General features: G+C 34.8%; 1 protein-coding gene across 7 annotated transcripts in view; it reads right to left on the minus strand.

Annotated features, from left to right (window-relative positions):
• ACAP2 (ArfGAP with coiled-coil, ankyrin repeat and PH domains 2) overlaps positions 1–23,570 on the minus strand; it is a 164,605-nt gene continuing 141,035 nt past the window's right edge. For 6 of the 7 annotated variants that reach the window (XM_067738484.1, XM_067738485.1, XM_067738482.1 and 3 more), the window contains 10 exons: positions 21,253–21,461; positions 20,843–20,912; positions 19,019–19,110; positions 17,100–17,284; positions 15,854–15,946; positions 14,606–14,793; positions 14,068–14,177; positions 12,688–12,798; positions 10,412–10,473; positions 1–4,527 (listed from right to left, as the gene is read on the minus strand). In XM_067738484.1, coding sequence (XP_067594585.1) covers positions 4,427–4,527; positions 10,412–10,473; positions 12,688–12,798; positions 14,068–14,177; positions 14,606–14,793; positions 15,854–15,946; positions 17,100–17,284; positions 19,019–19,110; positions 20,843–20,912; positions 21,253–21,461 — 1,221 coding nt within the window. In that variant the 3' untranslated portion in view covers positions 1–4,426. The remainder of the gene's footprint in view (positions 4,528–10,411; positions 10,474–12,687; positions 12,799–14,067; positions 14,178–14,605; positions 14,794–15,853; positions 15,947–17,099; positions 17,285–19,018; positions 19,111–20,842; positions 20,913–21,252; positions 21,462–23,570) is intronic. The other variant, XM_067738481.1, reaches the window with a different exon arrangement.

Here is a 23,570-nt window from a genome sequence, read left to right on the forward strand (position 1 = left end):
GAACTATGCCAGAGGTGAGATTTTTATTGACCTGACATAATTTCTTGGCATACAAAGAGTTTAATCAGGTATAATATTTACAATTCTTACATAATATACATTTTAGAATAACTATAAAGATAATGTACTTTGTTCCATTTACAGTGACATCCTACAGTAAAACTACATTCATGAATTAGATACAAATAAATCCTCTACATACTAATAAAAAGTAAATGGATTGTTGGTTATACATTCTTTAAAATATACCTTTTCACAGGTAGCAGGAAATATTACATGTAATAAGTCTTTATGACTGGAATGATCCAGAAATATCACAAAGCACGAGTAAACACATATAGAAAAGTAGCTCATCACTTCCAAAAGTTAACCTTTAGCCTTTGTGTAAAATAAATGGTGCCAACATTCTTTATAATGTAGCGAGCTTTCCCTGTTTAAAATGAACACCCAAAAGGTGGGAGGTGTGTTGAGGAAAAATAAGAAAATCTAGTACATAAGATAGTGAAAAGAGCAATGTAGAGAAAAGTTTACTTAATCAAACCTTACTTCCCTCCCCCCATTACCTTATTTTAGTAGATAATTTATGTAAATAGAAAAGGATGCCCCCAAAATCATATTTATAGATGTCAGGATTTGGCCAAACTGAATCCATGCCCCTTTCAGTTGTCTTCGTTTAGAAGCATCAAGAAATTGATAAGCATATGTGAACGAGAATTGCCTTTACAACGTTTTGCCTTCATCAATGTTTGTTATTGCAAATATATACAATTCCCTACAATTTAACGTATTTAAACCCTAATCTAGTCCTTCAAAGTAACTTTATATCCAGGTTCTCCAGAATACTTGGGAGTCTTTGTTATCAAAGAACAAGGAAAGCTGGCAGTCATTATCCAATTTTGCTGCTTTACAATGATTTCAAATCATTTCATGATATGAGTAAAGTGCCTCTGACTACTAGTCAGACAGGGGTTCTGGTGTCAGCTACGCCACCAACCAGCAAACCAGTGACCTGCTCTGTAAAACAAGAGGAGCAGCCCAGGATCAAAGAAGAGACACTGTCGGTGCTCTTAGATTAAGATCTCAGAAGTCCTACTGTGAGTAACGGCAAAGCACACTGTGAGCAGATGTGAGCAGCGGAACAGTACACCAAGGGATGCTGTTACAGTTTCACCTTGTTTCGTCCCACTCATTGTATTTGTGAGGAGCTCTGAATCCAGTAAGAGTAGTAAGTAACTAGTCAGTGCTCCTTCCACTATATCATGCAGGTCTGAAGTCATTCTGAACAGACAATTCTATAAAAATATAGCATTTTTCCAGCTCATGTCCATAGTCGAAAGTGCTACCAAACAGAAAAGTTAATTCCACAATATAAGAGTGATATGGGAATGTCTTATTCAAAATGGATAGTAAATTTAATCTTAAATACAATTTGGTTTATCGTGACCCCACTTCACATGTGTAAAATTATATTTTTAAAATACTGCTTTAACACATCACAAACTTAAGCTGTCCAGACTGTGAAAGTATAAGTTTTTTTCAAAATGCACCCATGAAGAACCAAAGTAATATTCCAAATAAAATCTGTATGTTTTACAAAGTAAACACCAAAGTTGATTAAAATCTACAAAGACCAGTATAAATTAGGTAAACAATGTAATATAGTGAATCCCTGGAAATTTCTGAATTTCTAAGGATTGTACCAAAGGTAATTTTTAAAACCTTAGAAATCTTAAACATGTAAGTGTTACAATGAAAAAATTGCAAATAACTATGCAATTACCTTTAGTCTAGTTCTAACATGAAACTGTATTTTATGAATTCCTCATAGTACTGCTATTCTTATTTTCAGATTACTCTAACTTTTAAGTTAATGAGTTAATGGAATAATGACAAGGAATCAGAAACTAATACCAGCAGATCAGTGAGGGAATGAAAACAAAGGACAGTCAAATTGATTTCTGAAGCCCAAGAGTATGACTAACGTTGTTTAAACTATAATTTATCATATGATACTGAATAATTCACAGCATAATGAAACTAAGATTTGTTACATACTACAGAAAGGCTATTAGTTGACACAGCTAATTCACCTTGGTTAAGAGCCAACCTACTCTATAACTACTTGTAACCATTAATTTACTTTAAAACCTTGCTGTTACTCCTGCATCATTTCTGCCAAATTTAATCCAAATTGGGTCTCCGCATATTCAAGAAGTCAAGCCACAGAAGTATATTTTTGTACGTACAGGCTCCCTGTACTGTTAAAGATTTCACTTTCTCTGAAGATATTCAGAACCATGATCTTTAGTGTACTTCAAATACATCTCTAACAATTAAATTTAAGTAGACACTAATTACTGCCACATTAACAACTCATGACTGAAGCCACAGGAGTTAAGAGTATGATCAAGAATTGCTTTTACAACCAGAGATCCCAGAAGTGATCTGAAGACCAAAGGTTGTATCCAAAAGGTAAACTGCCTAGGCTTCCTCAGATAAAGGTCAGATGAATTCCTAGGAGCAAAACAGGAATAGGCACTACAAAGGAAAAGTGAGGCACTCTTTTCTCTTTTTTTCTTTCTTCCTTTCTTTGTTTCTTTCTTTTCTCAACATATTTCCTTCTCCTTGAGATTTTCGGACAATTAATTTCAAAGTACACTAATAAAAATGCTACAAATCAGACTTTTGCAAAGCCCGGTGACCTGTGACTCTGAGGTGAAACAGGAAAGATTTAAGGTTCCTGGTATTGTTGCAATTAAAATACAAGGCTTTGGAAGTTAGCATTTCCTTAGAAATAATCCCTAAATATATTTGTATCCTTATCTAATACACAGCAATTATTACTAAATAAGCATTATATGCATGCAATTTGGCCAAACAAATATGGAACCTTTTCTGTGATATGAATTTATGTCAGTATAATTCCTGTTTAGACAGATTCTGATTTGGTGTTCAGTCAACTTAGAAAACTACTTACTGGTGGGAAAATGTTAGAAAATTTATTATCTACCCAATGAAATATAATTTCTGTACTCATTTGGCAACTCAAGTTTAAAAACCTCTCATTTAGAAACTGAGTATCAATAATATTACTTACATGTAACTTGAAAAAGAAAGTTAAACTTAATTATGACAATATCAGAAAGAAACCATAAGGCAAATTACTTATTTTATACTCCTGACAAGATATGTCAATCAAAGATAGAATCAGACTAATCTGTAGCATATACCTGGAAAATTAGTATACCCATAATATTTTGGAATTCAAGGGTCTGTGATTCATGTAACCAAATACTAAAGCTATATAGATGCTATAATTTAAAAGAATGTATACCGTGTACAACAAGTACACAGGAGATGTTAGAAGAATTAAAAAGCAATTTATTGCTGTATATTTTAGTATAAACTAAAAAAACTTGAGTCTTTTTTACTCCTTTTACAGAGATATTTTTCCTTTCACTAGGAGCAATAGCAAAATTGTATCTGGAAAAGGACACACTTCAAATATAAAAATGTTCTACATTATTTTATAAGTCAACTTTTCCTTTGATAGTTACAACTGATGAAAGCATAATTTTGCAACATTCAAGTAACCTTTGAAACACAGTTTTGTTACATCAATAAATTTGTCAAGGTTTTAGGAAATCAACTAAACAATGAAGAACTACAACTTCTATGAGATTCTTTTGGTAATTAAAAAACAACTATTGTCAAGGGTTGTTTTTTTTTTCCTTCATAAAATGGAATAAATCTAAAGGACTGAGTTATGTCAATCTGTACAGCCACTGTATGTACGTTAAAGTACTGGACAATAACTGAGGAATATAACTGCATTTTTGAGCAAATGGGGGGGCATACATTCTCTAGTTCTAATAATTAAATTACATATTGTGTATATGACAGCTAGGCTACCAAGAAACAAACAAACAAACAGAAAAAAACTATTTCGGAATCACCAACATCAGGGAAGCTAAAGCAAAGACATATTCTCAAGTCAGGCAGGACACCAGGCTCCCACTCGATGCCGATATGCTTGATTGAACGATCCTGGGCACAGTGCACAGAAGAAAAAATTCAATGCTACCACCCACTGGGAAAAAAAGATTATTTTGTCTAAACTCTTAGCATCTTGTAACCTAGAGATGGCCTAAGTCTAGATTTAAATTTTAATCTATAAAAAATAGCCCTTTAAACAGGCTTTAAAAAAAATTTTAATAAAAGAAGTCTTAAAGTAGGTTCCTCTCCCAACTACTAGAGATCTATGTTTTGATTTATAAAAATATCAATGAACGGGTACCTTTTTCCCAAAAAACTCAATAGCTACTAAAAGTAAGTAAGTAGAATTAAAGAAGTAAAAATCTGTGAGCTTTCAAATGTATACTTTAGGGAGTCACCAGATTTACTATTTTCCCCTTCTTAAAAAAACTCAAAATTTCTGTGAATCTTGCTGGAAACGATTTAGTTTCTCTGGATTATTGGATGCCATTTGGGAGAAATCACGAAAAATATCCTGGTAAGTTTCATCACCTGCATGAAAGTAAAATGAGGAGACTTTTAAAATTTACACAATTGAAAGTATTAATAAACAACATTCATTTTTACAACTAGTAACTATTTTATAATTCATTACATTAAAATTTTGTTCAGATGAGCATTTTTGGAAGAAAAAAGACCAACTAAATATAAGTGCTGGAAAAGTATACAGTGGAAGAAAAAAAAAAAAACTATACCTGAAAAAAGCACCTCAGATGCAGCCACAGAGGAAAGTTCAGAGTTAGAAAAGAGCAAAGATGCAAGTGTTTTAAAGCAATATAAAGAAATACATTTATTAACACATGAGAAATAAAAGTCATTCTAAATGAGGTAAATCACGTCATTCTAAATAAACAAAGCATTCTTTAAATAAATATTTCCCTTGATCAAGGCCAAAAGAAAAGACCAAAAACAAACACTAATGTTTCTGTTGGATGCAAGTTATTAGCAAGACAAAACTAATAACCATGTGGGAAAAAAAGCCTCATATTTTAATATTATCTTTTAATTAAAGGCATTTTAATTTAAATAGCATGTGAAAAAGTAAGTCTTTACTCAAACTTTAATTCTTAACTCAAACTAATGCACCTAATCCACTTTTTACTAGGCTTATAAAATAAAGCCTAGAAAATGACTTTAAAATCATTTCACATTTAGTCAGTTTTTCATTTAGTGTAGGTCATATGAGCAAGGATGCTATGACAAAAGGGGAATAAATATCAAAGACATCTGTTAAATTAGAGTAATACAAATGTTTATACGTACAAATATGCTTGTAGAGAAGATTGTAGATATTGGTATTATAGTGGATTGAATACTATTTTTCTTGCAATGAAAAACTAAATATATAACACACATAAAGGCTAACTCCTCAGACAAAAGATTTGTATAAAATGAAATCTTATTTTCAAGATGAATCATTCATCATGAATGCTTCCTGTTAAACATATTAGCTTTATGCAGAAGCTGGGCATAATTCTGTTTTCTGATTTAGAAAACAGAATTTAGACTGTCAAATACTGTTTTAGATGATTAGTGTTGGAACATTGTTTTATAATTATTCCCCATAAGATACCTTGCATCCATCTTATTATACACTCATTGCTACAGTTGTTGTTAATAGTGCAGTAAGTTTTGTCAGCTTTTAAAAAGTGAGATTTTTTTGAGGCAACAGATGTCATACCAAAAGCCAGAGAATTAGAAAAAATCTGGGGGAGGGGGATACAGATTTAGTAAAAGGTCTAATAGCATAAACCAAGATTTTCAATAAAAAAAAGTTAATGCTTTTAATATTTAGTCAATGTAAAAAGCAAGTTATTAAAATCTCTATGTAGTTTTTCATTTAGCCCTGGAAATTTTCTCATGACCTGAATCAATCAATCTACTTTAAAAAGAAAAAATACGGTAAGAAGAGAATCTTAATAGGTTGGCTAAGAGTAACATCTAACTCATATTATTGTTACTAAAACAATAAAGGTTGATATGGTGGAACAATGGGTAAGACAATTCAATTACACCCATGTTTCATTTCATAAAAGTTTACCCCACATTAAAAGACAAACTACAATCTATTCCCATTATTAGCCACTCTAAAAGATATAAAATAAACTGAGAAGAGACAAACATTAAACATCACTTAACAAACCATATAAAATATTTAAACTTTTTTCTTATTCTTAGATGTTGAATTCAAATATTTAAAATATTTATTGTAAACATTATAAATATTTTAAAAATACTATTTAAACTGGAGAGTCTGGAGTTTTACTTTCGAAGAAAGTGTAAAGTGCAGATTATAATACAAAAATACCACACTGATTTTACCATTCAACACCAGAAATAACTTAAAAGGCACACATTATACATTCAAGAAGAAATAGGAAGAAGTATCTAATAGATGCTAATGCTAAATAGTTTACAGATAGCACCAGGTGAGCAATCTTAAGTATTACAACAGTACAATGGCAATATATGGCTTCTACTATTAGCAATGCATATTTTGTATAACAGGTTGTGAGATTTTTTTTTTTTCCTTTTTGTGGTTTCCCAGTTTTTGTTTTTAAAGTATCTACTACACAAGTACATTTTAGTAGAACCATTGTACCATGCAAAACAAATTATAAGATTTTTTTAATTCACTGAATTAAATGCTTCCTTGAAGGAAAGTGTTGGTGCTACACTACTCATTGGTTTCACTTACCGAATACATTTTAAAAGAGTTAATACAATACAAAAGGAAGTCTCACCTTCACACACATACACAAAACTTTTTGTTAACATTCAGTTTCTAACCAAATGTTAATTAAGGGACTTATCAATATAATACCTTTCTTAGGCCTCAAAATGTGTTGTCAAAAAGCAAACGTTACGATAACAATAGTGACTAAGATATTTAATATAGTTAACACAAATTGAACTTCAATATGATTCTTTAAATACAATTTTCATCATTTAGAATGTTTCCCACGGCAAATATAACTTGTCTACACTACAATACATAAACAATGACCCAGAATATGTTGCCCTGGAAAGTTCATATGAGTACATTTAACAGTCTATTATAAACAGTAAACAACTAACCACCCAATATTTGTAATACTAAGTTATATTCTTTAAATTACTTCATCACATTTTATTTCTCTTCAGAAAGTTAACTTTTCCATGTGCCTGGACAGTTCTGAGTTTTTTGAAATGTGGACTGCTATATTTCCACTGATAGCTTAAAACAGTTCTTGATTTTTGGTATTCAGAATAAGCACTGCAACAGCAGTGATGATCCAAGATTTTGCTAATTTTGCTCTCAAAATGTACTCCCCTCAAAGATATGACAGCTTGTGAGACCCTACTCCCAGGTGATCAGTGTATGATCCTGCCCCTTCTGGGCTGATTACAGCTTCCTTTTTGTAACTGATTAGATCAATGATCAATCTTCATCAGCAACATACTCACGTAACCAGTAGTGGTTCACTAAAGCAGTGATTTTCAACTGGCTGAGAAACTCTGCCAACAATCAAGAGGAGTCACAGAGCCAGAGACTGTGGGAACCACCAAACTGGTTTCCAACAATTGAGAGAACGGCGTGATGTTGCACCCACCCACCCAGTCCTATGAGTTGTGGGAACTGACAAAGAAGGATACATCTTCCCTTCAGGAAATGTGTGCTCTTAAGTCGCCTTGCAAAAAACAGGGAGTCTCAGGTCCATAGAGTTGTAGACAGAAAGTTCAAAAGTGGGGTTTCCTAGACATAGGTCCATCATTCCCAAAGATTATATCTGAGTCTTTTAACAGTAGGGCTCTTCATAATGAAAAAATTGAAAATACCCGCCTTTTAAAACTACCCAGAATTCTGAAGTTTTCCTTCTATTGCTAGGCAACAAAAAAAGGATCTAGATAAAACAACCAACCAAAATCTATGAGGGAAATTTACAGCGATAAGCAGAGAAGAAAAAAGACCTGCTGCCTGAGCAAAAATATCTGCTCTCCCAAGACTCATAAAGGAAAAGAAGCCAGAGAGCAATTGCTGAGCCATTTTACCATGTCATCTGTATAAGTATAAAGTTGTTCTGCTTTAACTACGAGACCCCCAAATGAATTTAAAATCTAATTATTACCAAATCAGAATCTCATTTTATTCTGCTGATATACCATTTCCAGACTTCTGATCTATTTTTTAATCTTTTCTAAGCTAAAATTTGAGTGGTAGGAAAGCTTGTTTTTTTACTTTTATTATTTTTTTTTTTGCAGTACGCGGGCCTCTCACTGTTGTGGCCTCTCCCGCTGCGGAGCACAGGCTCCGGACGCGCAGGCTCAGCAGCCACGACTCACGGGCCTAGCCGCTCTGCGGCATGTGGGGTCTTCCCGGACCAGGGCACGAATCCGTGTCCCCTGCATCGGCAGGCGAACGGACTCTCAACCACTGCGCCACCAGGGAAGCCCAAGCTTTTTTTTTTTTTAAATAAGCCTTTTCTTCAAATTTTCATTCAAATAAATTGGAAAAATCTGTTTTTCTACTGTTGAGCGGAAGGTATATACTCATAAACGTATACATAAAATGACAGTGAAAGAGACATTTGAATGCTCCTAGATGGGGGCAGAAGCCCGAGCAGTTTAGGTGGAACTAGAAGCTGCAAGAACATAAGAAGACCTGTCCTTCCAAGCTTCCCAGCTCCAGAGAAAAGTCACCCACCGACCTTCTGACTAATCAGCTGGGTGCAGCTTCATCAGCAAACACCTTAAGAAAACATTTACACTTAAAATGTCAGGAAAAAAAAAACTGTTTAACTTAAAATCTTGAAGTTCACTCTTACCTCACGAATCAGGTCATAGTCTTTGAATAATTTTCATTTTAAAGTGCTTAAACATAAAGGCCTCAAAAATGGCCTAGTAATACTATCACTTAAGTGTATATCTGTTACAAAATTATAATGTATTTAAAGTCTAACATTCAAGTTTAAAACAAATGGGTGAAATTCAGAATTAATGCTGAGACTTCACCCTTAATCAGCACTCTTACATCTTGGTACATCATGAGTCAGTAGTACTGTTTGATCCATAGGATTAAAGTGGGACACCCTAGATTAGAAGTATCTAGCTGAAGTGCCTCTATTCTCAAAGTTCTTATTTGTTCCTATTAAAGTAGACCAAAAATAAGTCATAAATACAGTCCTCTGAGAAAGGAATGGCCCCATATTTATCTTAGTTATATATTAATCTGGCTAAAATAAAAGTAAATGGCTGAAGCTAGCATAAAGTGCAGAAATTTCAAAACATACTTAAACAGGAAAGATAGATGATATCACAAGCCACTTTTAAATTAATATATTAGTAGTCATTGAAAAAAAATCAAACATACTCACTTAAAACTGAACATTCTCAATTATTTTAGTCATGAATTCCTAAAATTTTTAACCAGCATGTATATGAATTTAAAACAGATAAATTAGTAATTCATATACTCAAATTCATGAAACTGGAGATCTAATTATTACTCTCTTCTTTGTGAAGAATGTCTAATCAGGATATGTTCATCAAAGAAAGAAATCTGATCAGCAACATTTCTTGCTTTTCTTGACATCTCGACTCAAAAATTACTCAAAATGAGAACTGAGCTGATCCTGAGTTCTCTCTAATAAGAATACGTCTACTTTGCCATCCATCAAGCTCATGAAATATTCTTCTAAATACTTCCATTTATCCAACAGATATTGTACAATTACTTGGGGCAAAGGTACAAGATAAAATTTGACCTTTTCCCTATACCTTTTAAACTAACTCCATTTGCATTATGGACTTCTTAACCTACTGGTAAATTTTATTCTTAAACCTTCCACTCATTTTTAGATCAAATACGGAACTCTTAATTTAATAAACTTCTTCTAGGCATTTTCCATACTGACTTTTATATGTCAACACATAGTGATTTGTTTTTTTCCCTGAACACAATTTATAGAAATTCCCTGAATAACAAAAAGAAAACAATTTTGTTATATTCACTTGACAGCCAAAAAGAAAATGACTGCTGTGCTGCTGTAAGTGTATAAAGATATGTTATCATTCCATTCGCCTCTCTGGAATGTATATGGAAGACATCTGTACAGCAGATAAAGAAGTCAGCAGCCAGAGTTAGATACAGCAAGTAAATGTGTTCTGTAATAGGAATAGTTACGGATTTTTAAAGGCTCGGGAGTGAGCCACTCCCAAGAATTCAGTAAGTACAGTATATATACCTAACAACTCACAATTTACAAGTAATTTATAAAAACTCTGTAGCATTAAGTTAGTTTGCTAAAGAACTATGAATCTTCCAATTGTAAACTGATAAATTCCTGGATGCATTTCTTATACTGCATTTCAGTATGGTTATTAGTAGAATATTGACCTGGCTGTCCATAAAGTCCTTCTGATTCCCGCATCTCTTCATTCATTCTTGCTAAACGTAACCTAAAATTAAATAAAAGAATTTTTTAGTTAAGTTATACAATATAAATATTCATAAACTAATGAATTACATACACAGCTAAGACGTATTCATGTAATTTTTTCTTTTACCAGTATTTGCCACTGAAACAAAAGTACTTTTAGTTTATCAGGCCCAGCAATCTGAGATACAAAAATAACTGTATTTTATCTTATACAATTCTCATGAGAGAAGACAATAAAAGACTTCTAACAAGGGCATTTCACTTCTGTTTAAGCAGGTTCCCGGCAGCACCTCTAGCAGCTTACTTCCTCCAGACACAGAGAATTCCTGGCTCCTAAAGCAACCTGTCAAACTTTAACTGCCAACTGCTGAAATTATTGCTTCTATAGAATGGAAGCAATAGCCTGTCATAAGTTCATTCTGGTTCACCCTGAGGTACAGTAGTTCCAGATGTATAAATAGCACGTGTTATCTATAAATATTAGGGATATATTCTGACCTACAGACATTATAATAAGTGACCATAGGTTACCAAGATTTTTGCATGGTTACCATATTGCTTATACATTCTTTTTTGGGTTATTTATCCTGGCAGCAGGAAGACCTGTAGCACTGGATTAAGGAAACAAGAATTTCCTCTCATTTTCTTACTGACTTTAAGCAACATTTTGAAACAGGCAAATGTTACCTGTGGTGCCCCTCTCCTACTCTGTACTTTTTGCCTGTCCTCCAGGCCGCCAAATCCTCAACGCCTTCCCAGACTTCTGTCACCCTCTTCTAGCATGCTCTCTCTGGCAGTTGCCGCATCTGACATGGGCTTTTTTTATCTTCAAAGTACCACAATTCCCTGCCATTTCCTTTCCAACCATTGTGTGAATTAATAATAGCAAGATAAGTCTCCCTTTTTGGTATTTGGACTTTTCACAGAGGATGCCTGTTTCAAAAAACTGTAAGTGAAACTGACGTCCTCATACAAAGTAAAATGAGAAAACTTAAGACAATTTGGGACCATATTTTGGGGGAAGAAGGCCCATTACTGTAAGAATTGCCTGGGAAGCTGCAGCCAGGGTTAATTTCTCTGTATATCACTCCTATCTTTTCTTTAATAACTTATCTTTCTCCAATTTGAAGTCTATAATGATTTAATAGATGTAAATTTTCCTACAATAGACTCCATAATAACAATAACCCCTCCAGTGAGGAAAAGAAGCTAAGTACAGAGAAAATATGTCTTGCTCTTTTGTTTTTTCGTTTTGTTTTAATCTGGCAGGGGTCAGGGAGGGGTGATATATGGCAAGTCAAGAATTCTCAGTGGGAGCTCAGGAGTTCAAGACAGTCAAGGGAGTTTCTATCTGTAAGTGACTGAAATTCAGTAGTGTAGATGGAACTATCTCTACTTATTTAACAGGGAATCAGCAATCCTGGGCTTCATTCAGAATAGACTGAATAAGCGATTCATACAACATATGCTTGAGACTCCCTACACAACAATAAAGTGTAGGTGACAACCACATTCCTAGATTCCAAGTGTAATGAACAACTCTGATCTAAGATGAAAATCAAATAAAGACCTCAAGATTCTTTCTTTAGTAGGTCATGTTAAATTGTATTCAAACATTCCAAAACAAATATTTTTACCTCAAAATAGAGGACTCATACAAATAATTCTTTAAAAAAGTAAGTACAAACAGGTCCCCTAATTATCACTGCCCAAAGGAAATGCAACTGCAAAAGTTACTAACATCAATGCAGTTGGTTTCCCTGCTTATAATCCTCTAATTCCTGAGGTAGTCGAAAAATTGCCTGTTACTATACCAATCCAACTCCCACCCCAGTACTGTACTGAGAGTTAAAGAATCAGAAAAGTTACTGATTTTCTGTTCCTACTGGCCAGGCAGTATAACAGAAGTGGCTAAGCACATGGGTTTCAGAGCCAGAATTCTTGGTTTCAAATCCCAGCCCTACCACTTACTAGCTTCTCAAATTATTTGTGGCTTGGCTTCCTTATAAAATGAGGCTGATAATAATAAAACCTTCCTCACAGGGTTGAGGTGGGAACCAAGTAAGTTCATGTATGTAAAGTGCTTCATACATTTAACGTGCTTAGAGAAGTAAATGGCTTCTAGTAAAGAACCAAGTTTAAATTTCATGCCTACACACGAAACTCTATGTTTAAACACTGTATTAAGTAATACGGTGTATGGAAAATAATCAAGTGAAAAGAAAACACTTACAAGGTCACTATATCAGCGTTGGCTGCTTCCACAGCTATACTCAAAGGGTCCTTCCCTTCTTCATCAGTGGCATGTTGATTGGCACCTCGTTTTAGGAATAAACATACCTGCCTGTTTAAGGGAACAGTGTTTATGAGATATTGCCGATAAGAAAAAAAATTAGTATTCACCTTAAGAAATAAAAAGCACTACTTAAAGAAATAACATTTTCATTAGGAAATTCTTGATTTCATTCTACAAAGATTTATTGACTATTGACTCTAATAATAAAAATTTACCATGATCAACATTTTATAAATCTTATGAAATTTTCACATTTAACCTGATAATATACAGCATAGTGAGATGTGTAAATTATGGTCCCTACCCTCCAAGAATATCATAAAAAGATGTACACAGATAACTATAAATGTAAATAAAACAAAAATCACTCAAGGTCATTATCTGGGAAAGAAGAAAGCCAAGGCAATGTTAACATCATAATACATTAACGATAATACAACAGCAACGAGTGGGAAGTAATCTTGCTGCTGTATTCCACAAATATTCATAACTTGAAGAAACTGACAAAAAATGAAAAAAAATGAATAAATGGAGTCTATAAAGTAAAATGGGAATAATTATGATTATGAAGAAAATACAAAGGATGAGTTAAATACAACCATTTTTAAGTAGAGAAAAGTTTTTATGATAAAGTTATTGAACTGAATCTTCTTGCTAATAGAGGGAAACAAAATAAGCTATGATGAAAATAGAAGATGCTATAAAATAAACATTAAAAAAGGACAGTTTCTTCTTTGTCCAGGTAATAAGACTTGGAGATCCTGAGATGTTTTATTGAAAAACAATGACCTATGACACAAACTTTACATAAGGCCAATATTTTGACTTTATTTGTACCCTCTAGTAGAAAGCCCATTTTTACGGCTTTATTGTTCTGTGAATCTAAATATTGCTCCAGAAGACACACATCAATAGCACAAAATAAGAATTAACTACCCTGTGGGAAAACTAAAATTTACAAAGTTACAGAACTCTCCCAAAATGTATGTGCTATCTACATAATGTATGTACATGCATAAATATACACAAATACAGACTTAAGTTGCCTGATGAAATCACCACAGTTTTAAATACTAAAACAGATCTATATAAAGAATTAGTAAAGTTCAAAGTAAGCTTGGCAATTTTCTTATCTGAAAAGTAACCATATCTTTTTTCTGAATGAAATTTTTAAAAATTTTAAGTGCCAGCATGAGAGTGTAAGTCAAGGAAAGTATAACTTTATAAGCTCTAGCTAACAATCTTAACCTGAGAAAGAGCAAAACATTATTTCAAAATAATTTTTTCAACTACTTAAATATATAAGCACTAGTTTACCCCGTATGCCCTAAGACAGTAGCATGGTGCAGTGGTCCCCGCCCTTGCACATCTCTCTGGTTCACATTAGCACCATTCTGAAGGAGAAACTCGCATGTCACCAAAGAGCCCTTAGAGGAAAAAAGAAGATAACAATGGAGAAAAAGCAAACAAACAATAATATATTTCTATTAACAGAGTATTTACTTTACTCTAATAGCCTTTCTATTGTATTTTCCCCAAAAGAGAAAATACCCCCCTGCAAAAAGCAGAAAAATGATAAATTATATTATTTTCTTCCCAAGAACTACTTCTAACTGGGATTCAATTTGCAGTTTGTGATCTAGCAAAACCCACTACTTTCATTACTAGAACTCCCTCATTAAGAAAAAAAATTGAGCTTATACAAAGTGATGTTCAGAAATCACTACTAGCTGCTGCTTCTATTTTCTATCCCATCTCTTAAAGCAAACAATAATGCTAAAGCTATGCTCAAAATGAATTATGATCTTTTTTAATGCTCTACTACCACTGAAGACCTGAATTTACAAATTCATACCCCTAATACAGCCTGAATAAGTGGTGTTGCTTTGTTTTCCTCAGAATTAGGCCAGTTCACATCTGCGCCATGAGCCAAAGCTTCAGCCATTTTAGGAAGATTTTTTTCATACGAAGCCCTGTAAAGCTGGAGTCCTGGATTAAGATGTTGAGAGTCGAGAAACACAGAAGAATCCTGCCTTTCTGTCTCTGAAAAGCAAACACAAATACATCAATAAAAATGAGCTCTTGGCAAGGAGGGAGGGAAAGAATGGGGAGTCATTGCTTCATAGGTACAGAATTTCAGTTCTGTAAGATGAAAAGAGTTCTGTGGATAGATGGTGGTGATGGCAGCACAACAGTGTGAATAGATTTAATGCCACTGAACTGTACACTTGAAAATTGTTAAGATGGTAAATTTTACGTTATGTGTATCTTACCACAGCTTTTTAAAAAAGCGAACTCTTACCTGTATCACAGTATGAAAGTTGTGACATAAGAAACCACTAGTTTAACAAAATGAGCTAATGGGAGATGTTCACAAAGGAATCTTATTTCCTATAGACTAATCACTCTCCACAACCTTCTTCTCTTATAAATACATCGACTAGTACACCAGGCCTTTATGGTCTTGCCAGTATCCAATGGATAGGTAAATTACTCTGTATTAGATTAAAATTAGGTATATATGAGTATAAGCCTGCACTTAGAGACTCAGAAGAGGCAGTAAGAACCCCTAAAGGATTTCACTACTAGACCAAACCTCACTTTATTCCTAGAATGGTCCAATACCATCATCACAATTTGCAGTACAAGCAATTCAAATAATTTAAAGAATGCTTACTATCCTGAGTATTCTGCAAGATCATAACCACTGAAATCATAAAGGAGAGAATATAGGAGGAAAGCACAGGTCAGAAGAAAAACCTAACTTGGGGGGCGGGATGTGGGGGATTTGCTGATCTCTTTCTCCTGATAAGAAAAGACAGCCACAAAAAAAGATAACGGGTAATAAGAAATACCGTTCACGTAGATTAAAAATTATCCTTAGCTATTGACACATATCTTGAGGCTCAGAAAAATGTACAGCTAAGAGAGAACTTCCAAATATGAAAATAGCTGCTTTCTCATTCAGCAGTATTAACTGCCCCTTAGTACCTTCTAAAAGACTAACCACTTCCTTCAGAAACTATTTAATCAAACTTGGCATTTTCCACATGCATTTTTCAGCAAACAATACCAATTAACATGGAATTTCACCAAAACTCACCCGGCTCATATAAACTATTGGCTGACACTGTGGAAGGTAAAGATTCTCTTCCATCATCAGAGCTCTGCTGGATTCCACTGTCATTACTTTTGACTGTTTTAAAGAAAAACCAGCTAGTGATTAATGTTTGCACCATTAAGAAAAAAAGTCCCACAATCAATGAGGTTTTAAAATGAGCTCTGATACATCAACGTGATCTCAGCCACCACCAGTAGAATAAATTTACGACAATTTTAATCCTTTGGAACACTTCACGTATCAAAATATGAATCAGTCATGAAGCCTGGCAATAAACTTATTTTCAGAGTCGCAACATATCTCATTACCCCGTAATGTGTCAGGGGTAGTAAAGAGTTAATTTATCGTATGACTGTAAGTAATGTGTAATTCTGAGACAATGGGTAACATCTAGAGAAATGGCCACACCGCACAATGACCACGGGCACAGACTTGGAATGCTCCACAAGAGTAGTACTTACTACTACGTAGTTTTGAAGAAGTATCAAAGTAGGAGAAGAGTGAATCTAGCTCATCAGGACAGAACAGAGACTCCCTCCTGGCCTCGTCGCTATTTACAGCAATCACTGGGGACATGCAAGTTAGCAAAGCACAAAGCAGGCCATAAGAAGGGAAAAGGGCAGGAAAAAACGTTACTGGGAAAAATTTAGGAGGAAAAAACAGGAAGGCTATTAGGTGGTTAATCAGATATTTAGGGCTTTTTGCATGACAGATTTGCAATTCCCATCTCCCCTTTCATTTTAAGCAGTTTTATTCCTTAAGAATATACACATTATGGTTGAACCTTGAACAACACAGGTTTGAACTACGTGGGTCCACCTATACTCAGATTTTTTCAATACTAAATACTACGGTACCACATGATCTGGGATTGGTGGCATCCACGGATGCAGAACCAATGATACAGAGGAACTGCAGAGCAGACATGGAGGAAACGCATACATGGAGGGCCAACTACAAATTATATGAGAAGTTTCAACTGATGGGAGAGTCAGTGCCCCAACCCCCGAGTTGTTCAAGGGTCAAGTGTACCTAGAAATGTGAATTATCAGAACACTGCTTAAATTTAACTGTTTTAAAGACAGAGAAATCCAATTTTTCTGTAGGATATACAGAAGGAAACAGTTTTTAGCATTTAAAAAATCTACAACAGTTACTAATTCAGAGATTAAGAAAGTGACTTCAGCTTAAGAAAATATTTATATAGATAACAAGTAAACCGTAATACCTGAACTTTGGGGAGATGCTCTAACTTGTTCACTTGGCCCAAGTTTAGAAATGCTCAGCCTCTTTTCTTCACAACTTTTGGAGACAATCTGTTTTTCCTGCTCAGGAGGTGATGATGATATAGAATATTTATCCACAAATTTTCTCTCCACATATTTTGCTCTGATATACGCCTCTTTCTCCTGTCTGGTTGGTATACATAAAAATGTCATGATGTTCTGCTTAATCTCTTAGCATGGCTAATACTGAAAAGAAGCCATTACATATTGAATTTTTCAAAGAAAGTCACTAAATGTCATACTAGTTAAAACTGAATTTGCAACATTCTACAACATGTTTTCCTTCCCAATATTTAATGAACTATGATTTCATGTTTAAATGAAAAACAAACAATAAAATGAAAAATCACAAGTATTAACATGGCACTCTCTTATTGTCTTAATTTCTATGCTCATTCATTCCCATACATATTCTCTTTTGCTTTTTACAGAATGAAAAACATTACCAAGAAACTATTAGAATTTACAGAAGTTAACTTTAATTCCATTTTTACTCCGATAAATAATGTCACATACTGAACTATCACTAGTCATGACCATAATTCTTCGTAAGACAACTACTTCAAAACAACATAGCATTTCTAACTTAAGGGGGACCAAAAAAGGTATCACATTAAAAATTTTTGATTTATGATACAACTATAAAACACCAAGTTTGTTCTATACCTTTTCTTACTTACATCTTTCTAAAATGCCTAGGTCTTTGGCTAAAATAGGATATCTCAAGGTCTGAAATAACTCAAACAGACATGCTTTAGCAAAAAAATAAGAATCTGATTTAAGTGGTATTGGTTTAGAGGGCAATAACTTTTAAAAAGTATTAATTATCATAAAAATATAATCAAACATAGGATTATGGCAAATAAAATTTTAATACCTAATATAAAGAATCATAAAGTCTAAAAATAACATGAACAACAAAACTAATTATCTACCTTGAAGGCGGCCACTTTGTTCAGAGTCTCCATATATAGAATTGGAAGTAAAATTTCAAACAGAGCAATTAAGTAAGTACTCTCCCCTACCAGAAGCTACCCTTTTCATCTGTAATTCTTCAATATAATAATGCCATGTATGAAATACATAATTAACAAATATTTGCAGAACTAAGTCAAACAATGTGATACTATTCATTGTAGGTAGTAGAAACTTGATCCTTGGAGACATTAATGAACAGATTAACTCTTTTTAAAGGCCTGCCACTAACAGAACTTTGTCTCCTTTAACTGCTAAGAGTTTTTATATTCCTATGTGGAGCCTTTTTTTTTTAATTAATTTATTTTTAATTTATTTATTTCTGGCTACTTTGGGTCTTTGTTGCTGTGCGCGGGCTTTCTCTAGTTGTGGTGAGCGGGGGCTACTCTTCAATGCAGTGTGCGGGCTTCTCATTGTGGTGGCTTCTCTTGTGGAGCACGGGCTCTAGGCATGCAGGCTTCAGTAGTTGTGGCATGCAGGCTCAGTAGTTGTGGCTCACAGGCTCTAGAGCACAGGCTCGGTAGTTGTGGCCCACGGGCTTAGTTGCTCCGCGGCATGTGGGATCTTCCTGGGCCAGGGCTCGAACCTGTGTCCCCTGCATTGGCAAGCGGATTCTTAACCACTGCGCCACCAGGGAAGCCCCGGAGCCTTAATTTTTAAGATTCTCTCTCATCTGGAGACTATAATTTATTATCTGACTAGTAAAATATAATTATCTAATCAACAAACCCAAGAGAGACACAGCCACATTTTAACAGAAGCAGTAATGATCTCTTCTAAACAGTCTGCTTCAATAATACATATCAATTAAAGTGAAATAAAATAACAGCTATATTCAAGATGGTGGTGGGGGGGGGAATGAGGTAACACATTAACACAACAGTACCTTTGTCCTGGTTGCGGTTTCTTTATTCCCATTTTTTCCACATTAGCTTCATAAACTCTATTCATAACATCATTCCCCAACTCACACATAAGCTGTTTGGCAGAAAGACAGAAAATAAGCAATAATTTCCTAAAAAACACTGTATAAATCCTTAAGCAAACAGAGCTACTTAGTTCTTTTTGCATGTTCTGCAAATGCTCATTTCACAAAGATGCTTAAAGTTAAAACAAAAGGAGACAAGGACTGAGAGCAATATCACCATTTTGCCATTCTTCACCAGAATACCTCCCCTAGAAGATTACTACTCCTCAAGAAAGCGTTTCTCCTCACCCATCTTCTACCAGATTTCTATCCCTTACTGTGGCTAGCACAAGGCTACACATTCACAACATCTGCTAAGTTAACTGAAAAAAGAAGCCTAAGTCCAGACACGGTAAGGTTTAAACAACTCAGAATTGAAGCAAACTATTTTCTCCTTACTCTTTATTTATAAGTATTTCTAAATATTTTTTAAATGTATCAGACAGTTGTGTTTCAACCAAAGCTTCTAAACTGAATCCACTGAGTTCATATCTACACGCAAAGTTGATGCAGAAATTAGATTGCTAGCCCCCACCCCCCACTTTCTTCTCCTTTGAATTCATAACAATTTATGGAATCTATCGAAATAGGGCTCTACCACAGGAGCCAACTTAATCACTTTCATTTAGACGTTTCCACAGTGATTCCACAAAGAAAACTTTTTACTTTACTTAATTGACAGGATTATTGGTTTATTTATGGATTGAAATAAAAACACAAGCATATTAAGAACACAATTTTCAGACAGAAATAAATGTAGGATACACTACAACCTTTACACAAACGTATATTTTTTACAGTATGGTAAACTAAATGGTGGGAATTAAAATGGGTATACTATTAACCAGTATAAATTTTGTAAATATTAAAAACCCAGTTGTGATATAAAATCATTTATGACATTTTCATAGATATGAATCCTTACACAGGAAAAAGGATGTCTTAGTCTGATGAGTACTACCCCTTAAAAATGTAAATTTGCAAATGTGTTATGCTAAAATATGCAATGATAATGACATGCTATACCAATCCATCACGCAGCTCACTATAGCAATATCTAATATTTTTAACAAGAATTTATGTAATTATAAAATATAAAATTAAGGCACAGAATCTAAGATAATTTGTGAGAAAACATAAAAATGCAGGGTTGCTGGTTTCCTTAAAAAGTGAACTGACAGGGCTTCCCTGGTGGCGCAGTGGTTAAGAGTCCGCCTGCCGATGCAGGGGACACGGGTTCTTGCCCCGGTCCGGGAGGATCCCACATGCCGCGGAGCGGCTGGGCCCGTGAGCCATGGCTGCTGAGCCTGTGCGTCCAGAGCCTGTGCTCCGCAATGGGAGAGGCCCACAACAGTGAAAGGCCCGCGTACCGCAAAAAAAAAAAAAGTGAACTGACATGGAGTTAAGAGTGCTACATAATAAGCGTAGCAAATTTAAAAAACCAATAACAAAACACCAGATTTGCCAAAATAACATCAGATATGTTCCAATACAATTTAATTCACTGTTAGCACTGAGAAACTCACACATTTGTAAAACCAGATTCTAAAATCTTGACTTTGGGGGATTCCCTGGCAGTCCAGTGGTTAGAACTCTGCCTTTCCACTGCAGGGGGCACGGGTTCAATCCCTGGTAGGGGAACTAAGATCCTGCACAGCTATGTGGCAAAAAAATAAATAAATAAATAAAATCTTGACTTTTATGTGAAAACATAAAATATTTTTAAGCAAATATTCATTTTACCTTTAAAAGTTCAGGCTCCCAGGTGTCTAAAGTTAAAGATCGTACTTTTGAAAAGTGAACTCCAAGACTCCTAAGTGGGGAAAAAAAAAGACTGCATTAATATATAAAATTTTCAAGTCTCTATTTGCACATTATGCAAGTTATTTTTCTCTCTTAATGTGACATAGTCTCTAATATAGGCCTCAACACATACATAAATAGGGACAGATCTTCTAGTTAATAATGAATGGTGAATCAAAGTCCTCAAAAGTACTTCACAAACCAGAATTTTATCCACTTCATAAAAGATACAAAAACACACTGGCAGTCAAACTAGGCAAGTGGGAAAGGTCCTCTAACCAATGAGACACAGTAATTTACAATGTGTGTTTAACGGAAAGAAGTCTCTCATCCTGGGCAGGCCTACCCACCGGTGAATCCCAGAACACTCGATACACAGGGTGATGCCCAGGTTGATGCTGGCCCACCGTGGGTCTGCCAGACCACAGTCACAACAGCTGGCATTGCCAGGAATACACTGGACTCGCTGCAATGCACTTTCTCCTTTCAATAATTTATCTTTTGACTCATTTCCAGAATCCAGGCTTCCCGTGGATGGAGATGATTTCTTATCCAGCTTCTAAAAGAATTAAGAATTATTAAAAAAAAAAAAAAAAGGATTGTAATACTACGTTGCACACTGCATGCTCCAAACAAATGCTTCTAATCAACAAATTGAAGGCCTATTATGGGCCTAAGCCAGGCACTGTTCTAAGCACCGGGGATTCAAGGATGAAAAGATATAGTTTCCTCCATCAATTGGCCTTTAGTCTTGTGGGGAGAAACACATTAATATTGAAAAATAACCCGACACAATGAATGTACGTACAAGATAAAATGGCAAAGAGAAAGGGGAACAGTAAATTAACACGCAGGATGAGAGACAGAGAGAGTACACGTGAGACTATAAAGACTCAAGAATAAAATAAATACTATTTTATACCAAGTTTTTCCAAGGTATTCAATGAACTGCAAGCAAGTTGTTTCAATTACTGCAGTGAATTACTGAAAATGATATGGCCTTTTACTAATGAGGAGATCACTTGCATAATTATAATTACGAGTGAATCAACAACAGAATGCACGATGTCTAAAATCTCAGGTGAAACGAGGAGAAAAGCAAAGGTGGTAGATAAGCAAAAAGCTAATTTTTTAAGTGAACAACAAAGTCTATACCAATAACGACCAAATACAAACATGTAGTTTGGGGATCCTAAGCAATTAAAGATATGACCTAAAAAGTCTTCTGGTTTAAAAACATTTCAACAAGCCAGTATTTTAGTATAAAATCAACAGAAATATAATTTGGCCCTTGTCTTGCCCTTCTTGAAAACTCAATTCAATAGCCGTTAGGTGGGGCTAAGCAAAGAAAGTGTGGGGATACAGTATGCCAGAGAGGACTCAGTTGGGTGAGGAGCATACCCTCAAGTGAGAGTGACCCTGTGCAGGTTGCTGTTCCCAAGCAGCAGAAGGAGGGTATTTGCATAGGGAGACAGCCCAACAAAGGAAATGAGAGCCTGAGGATAGAGAGGAACTACAAAGTGGGAGTGCCACCTAGTGAGAGATGTTAGAGCCTGGCAGGTGGGAAATGGCAGCAGGGAAGGGATATTGGTCACATACAGGGGAACTGATTACGTAACTAAACCTGCTAAAAATAAGTGGGAGCCAGATTTCTCACTGCAGACAAAGGGCTCATTTATATAAAAAGGGAGAGAGTTAGAACAAACCCTGTTATATTAAATTAGGACTGGAGATACCAACAGGTGCCCTAATGGTTTCAATACAAATAGATACATAAAGTTATACAGATGTAAATGTGTATATATGTATATATACATGTATATTCCCTTATCTTGGTTTCTACAAACTATTCTCCACGAAAAAGAACTAGGGCAGTTTGCAGAAACTACTGATTTCAAGGCTAGTACAGAGAAACTACAAGAAGATGAACTCGGAACATCTCATCATGTTAGAAAGTAGAGAACAACTCAAAGATTGTTGGGAACATGTCAAAAGGATACAGAATCCAGGGCTCCACTGGATTGGCCAAACTTGGGTCAATTTGAGAAACAAAACAAATAATGATAGTAATGAATTATAATACATTGAATAAAATAGAGGCCTATCTTGATATAATTATATTTTAAAATTTAAAGCCCGATGAGGAACAGAATATCTACATAGTCTCAAAGTACCCCCCCCACACACACACAAAATACTATTACAAAGATAACATTACAGTAGAGAAGTCTAGCAGACACTACCTTACTCAAGTGATCAAAGTTAACATCACCAATAACGGGACAAATCAAAATCTTGTGCCACCTGAAAGGATGCAGTGAGAAGAACACAGCATCATTTATACAACATTCCTACAAAAGATGCATAACCTTGTGAGTAAACAAACCAACAATGAGGGACATTCTACAGAAATCTGTAATCTTGAATACAACCAAGGTCAAGGTCAAAGTAAGACTGAGGGACTATTCCTAACTGAAGGAAACTGAAGAGTCATGACAACTAAAAGAGACCTGTGCTTCTGAACTGCATCTTTTTGCTGTAAAGAACATTACTGGGACAACTGTTAAAACAATGATATTTGAGAATTAAATGGAAGTAATGCATCAATGCTCATTTCTTGATTTTGATGACTGTACTATGCTTATACAGGAGAAATGTCCTAATTGTG

The sequence above is a fragment of the Pseudorca crassidens genome, chromosome 5 (genome assembly GCF_039906515.1).
Source record: "Pseudorca crassidens isolate mPseCra1 chromosome 5, mPseCra1.hap1, whole genome shotgun sequence".
In the NCBI taxonomy this organism is placed as follows: domain Eukaryota; kingdom Metazoa; phylum Chordata; class Mammalia; order Artiodactyla; family Delphinidae; genus Pseudorca; species Pseudorca crassidens.